This window comes from Penaeus vannamei, chromosome 15 (assembly GCF_042767895.1).
Source record: "Penaeus vannamei isolate JL-2024 chromosome 15, ASM4276789v1, whole genome shotgun sequence".
In the NCBI taxonomy this organism is placed as follows: domain Eukaryota; kingdom Metazoa; phylum Arthropoda; class Malacostraca; order Decapoda; family Penaeidae; genus Penaeus; species Penaeus vannamei.
The window spans coordinates 13,265,804-13,268,303 of NC_091563.1; the positions used below are offsets into that span (position 1 = coordinate 13,265,804).

General features: G+C 42.7%; 1 protein-coding gene across 1 annotated transcript in view; it reads right to left on the reverse strand.

Annotated features, from left to right (window-relative positions):
- Nucleotides 1-476: 476 nt before the first annotated feature.
- LOC113807664 (uncharacterized) overlaps nucleotides 477-2,500 on the reverse strand; it is a 2,551-nt gene continuing 527 nt past the window's right edge. Inside the window, exons 1-5 of the mRNA XM_027358974.2 lie at nucleotides 2,314-2,500; nucleotides 1,957-2,206; nucleotides 1,634-1,757; nucleotides 1,390-1,536; nucleotides 477-1,056 (exon numbers count right to left, since the gene is read on the reverse strand). The exon at nucleotides 2,314-2,500 is cut by the window's right edge and continues 527 nt beyond it. Of these exons, the coding sequence (XP_027214775.2) occupies nucleotides 682-1,056; nucleotides 1,390-1,536; nucleotides 1,634-1,757; nucleotides 1,957-2,206; nucleotides 2,314-2,404 (987 nt within the window). The 5' untranslated portion in view covers nucleotides 2,405-2,500 and the 3' untranslated portion in view covers nucleotides 477-681. The remainder of the gene's footprint in view (nucleotides 1,057-1,389; nucleotides 1,537-1,633; nucleotides 1,758-1,956; nucleotides 2,207-2,313) is intronic.

The window sequence follows — 2,500 nt, forward strand, 5'->3', positions numbered from 1 at the left end:
CATCGATAAAGCGAGCATTAAAATAACCATACTAAGTAATAGTAACATAGTAAGTTGTTTTTAACCGTGCCTATAACTCGTTCTTCTTAACCTACGGCATCTGAACAGTCACAACAAATTTTACAAGATAGCGAAAAAAACATCCTATGCACGTACTTTATCGCGTACTAAGGGAAATGGCGACCGGTTTGGTGAGGTCATGTCTAACACGAGTAAACATCCTCTAAAAGTCACCTTGGTACTTCTGAAAAACATCTGCCCAAAGTAGTTTTTTTCCATTTGCTGTGTCGCCTAAAAATAAATAATTAAAATTTTTGCTCTCGCTTCAGCTTCGTGTCCATTCTTATATTCTTGTAGTTGTATTCCCTCTTAACATCTGGATTATGAGCAGTGGCGTGCAGAGAGTGGGCCGAAGGGGCGCTGGCTCCGGGCATCCAATTGGGGGAGGGGGCATCCAGTCAGAGAGGGAAATAAGACAGAGACTTTGAAATTTATATTTAAATCGAATTGTTTATTTCAGGTATCATCTGTGTTTTCATCTTCAAAATATCTCCTTTTCTCATGATATTTCTCAGTACTAGGTCTTATATTTGAGTGTTTTGGGGCGTACAATCAATTGGCCCCGGGCATCACCAGACCTCTATATACTGTTTATGAATTGGATTACGATAATAATCCATCTTAGCTTGGCATTCGTGAAGTAACCGAAGGATGAGTTAACTCCTGTTCCACCTGCTGAATCTCCGCAGCGATTTTTTGTTTCTTGCAACGACAATGGCGAGGGATGATGCACTCCACCAGGCGCTCTCTGTAGTTCTGGTTCAGCCCGATAAAGATCATCGGATCAATGATCAAATGAAGATTAAAGATAAAGTGAATGATGTAGGACGCAAGTCTGATATCCACAGAATAGATCTGGTGGATGACGGTGTGAGGGACGTCTATAAGGATGAAAGTGACAAGAATTACTTGGATGATAAAGTGAAGCTGGTCCCTCCGCGCGGTCGCCACGGGCAGGCTGTCCCTCGTCTGCAGCTTCCTCCTCCTCTGCACGATCTGCAATGCGTGGCGAGGCGATGCTGAGATATACGGTCATGAGGAAATGCTAATGATCGGAAAATACTTTTGAACTCTTCAGCAATTACGCTGCTATGATTTTAGCGACATTAATCTTCTGGCATTAAGTACCTCGATTCGAGTATGCGTATTAGAGATGCAACGACTTAATGTGTATTTCAAACACATTATGTCGCTGTTCGAAAAACAAATGATATGATTTTAACGAAAATTTGAAGGATGCCATTTCACAGTTTACATTAACAGTAGATATACATACGTTTCCAATAAAACCCCACAGAGGGTGTTTTGAGATACAGTAATTGCACTTGCCGTGATCATGATGGCGACGTATGAAACCAGGCTAACACCCAGTGGAACGAAGTAACCAAGTCCGAACAACAGCCTGATGGTGGAGTACGTTTGCGGGTTCCCCTTTCCGTTTCCAGTCAAAAACGAAAGGTCCTCTAATTCAAGTTTCTGTGAATGAAAGAAGGTTGTGCGTTTGATTTTTGTTAATCTTCCCTCTATACAAGGGCGGCAGACAATCGTTTTTTAATCTCCAGATCATTCGTACCTTAAGAAACAGCGGCACGACCCACGTAACAGTGGCGGAGATAGCCATCACGACCTCAGACACGACCACTTTCCTCAACTCGCACGCTCGCTTGTACACGAAGGGCCAGCGCACTGCAAGAAGCCTGGACAGGAAAATTACATATACGCAAAATGCATGACTTGTTATGGTGATTTTGCCCTCTATATCTTTACTACAAGATTTTTTTTTTGACATTCTACTTCTACAAGTGACCAGTGTTCTATCATTCTAAAAATCATAATCATGAAATGAAAAATTCCTCGAAGCGTAAAAACTGATTTTATGCGTTCCAGTCCGCTTACCTGTAGACGGCCATGGCTGCGAAGTGACAGCGTTCCAGATCGACCACAATGTTCCCAAAAATTAAGGTGCACGCCCTGAAGGCCGGCTGGAGACTTCCACAAAAGAAGCCGCTTGTGAGCGATGTCATAACAAGGGGATCGGATACGGCACACTGTACCAACAAGAGCCCAAAAAAACATCCCAGTTGAACTTTCATGCCGATGCTTGTTCTGGAACAGTGCACCAGACACCACACGCAGGCTAAGTTGCCTGTAAGGAGGGATAAAAGGGAGATAGCATAATCAGATATTCAGTCTCAAAAATGTAAAACCAAAAATTAATGGCATTATTCTCCAAAAAGTGAGACAAGTACGCACAGAGAGTTCCAGCAGCATAGATTATCGCCGATACAGCAATGTAAGCCAAGAACGGCATGGCCAAATCGTGATCGACTGTACAGTTGTTCATGGTTCCACTGATGCCCTCGTAATGCCACAGCAGAACGTATTGATTTTGTGCCGAACTAAGAGATACTAAGGAAGACAAAAGATAATAGTTTTCTGT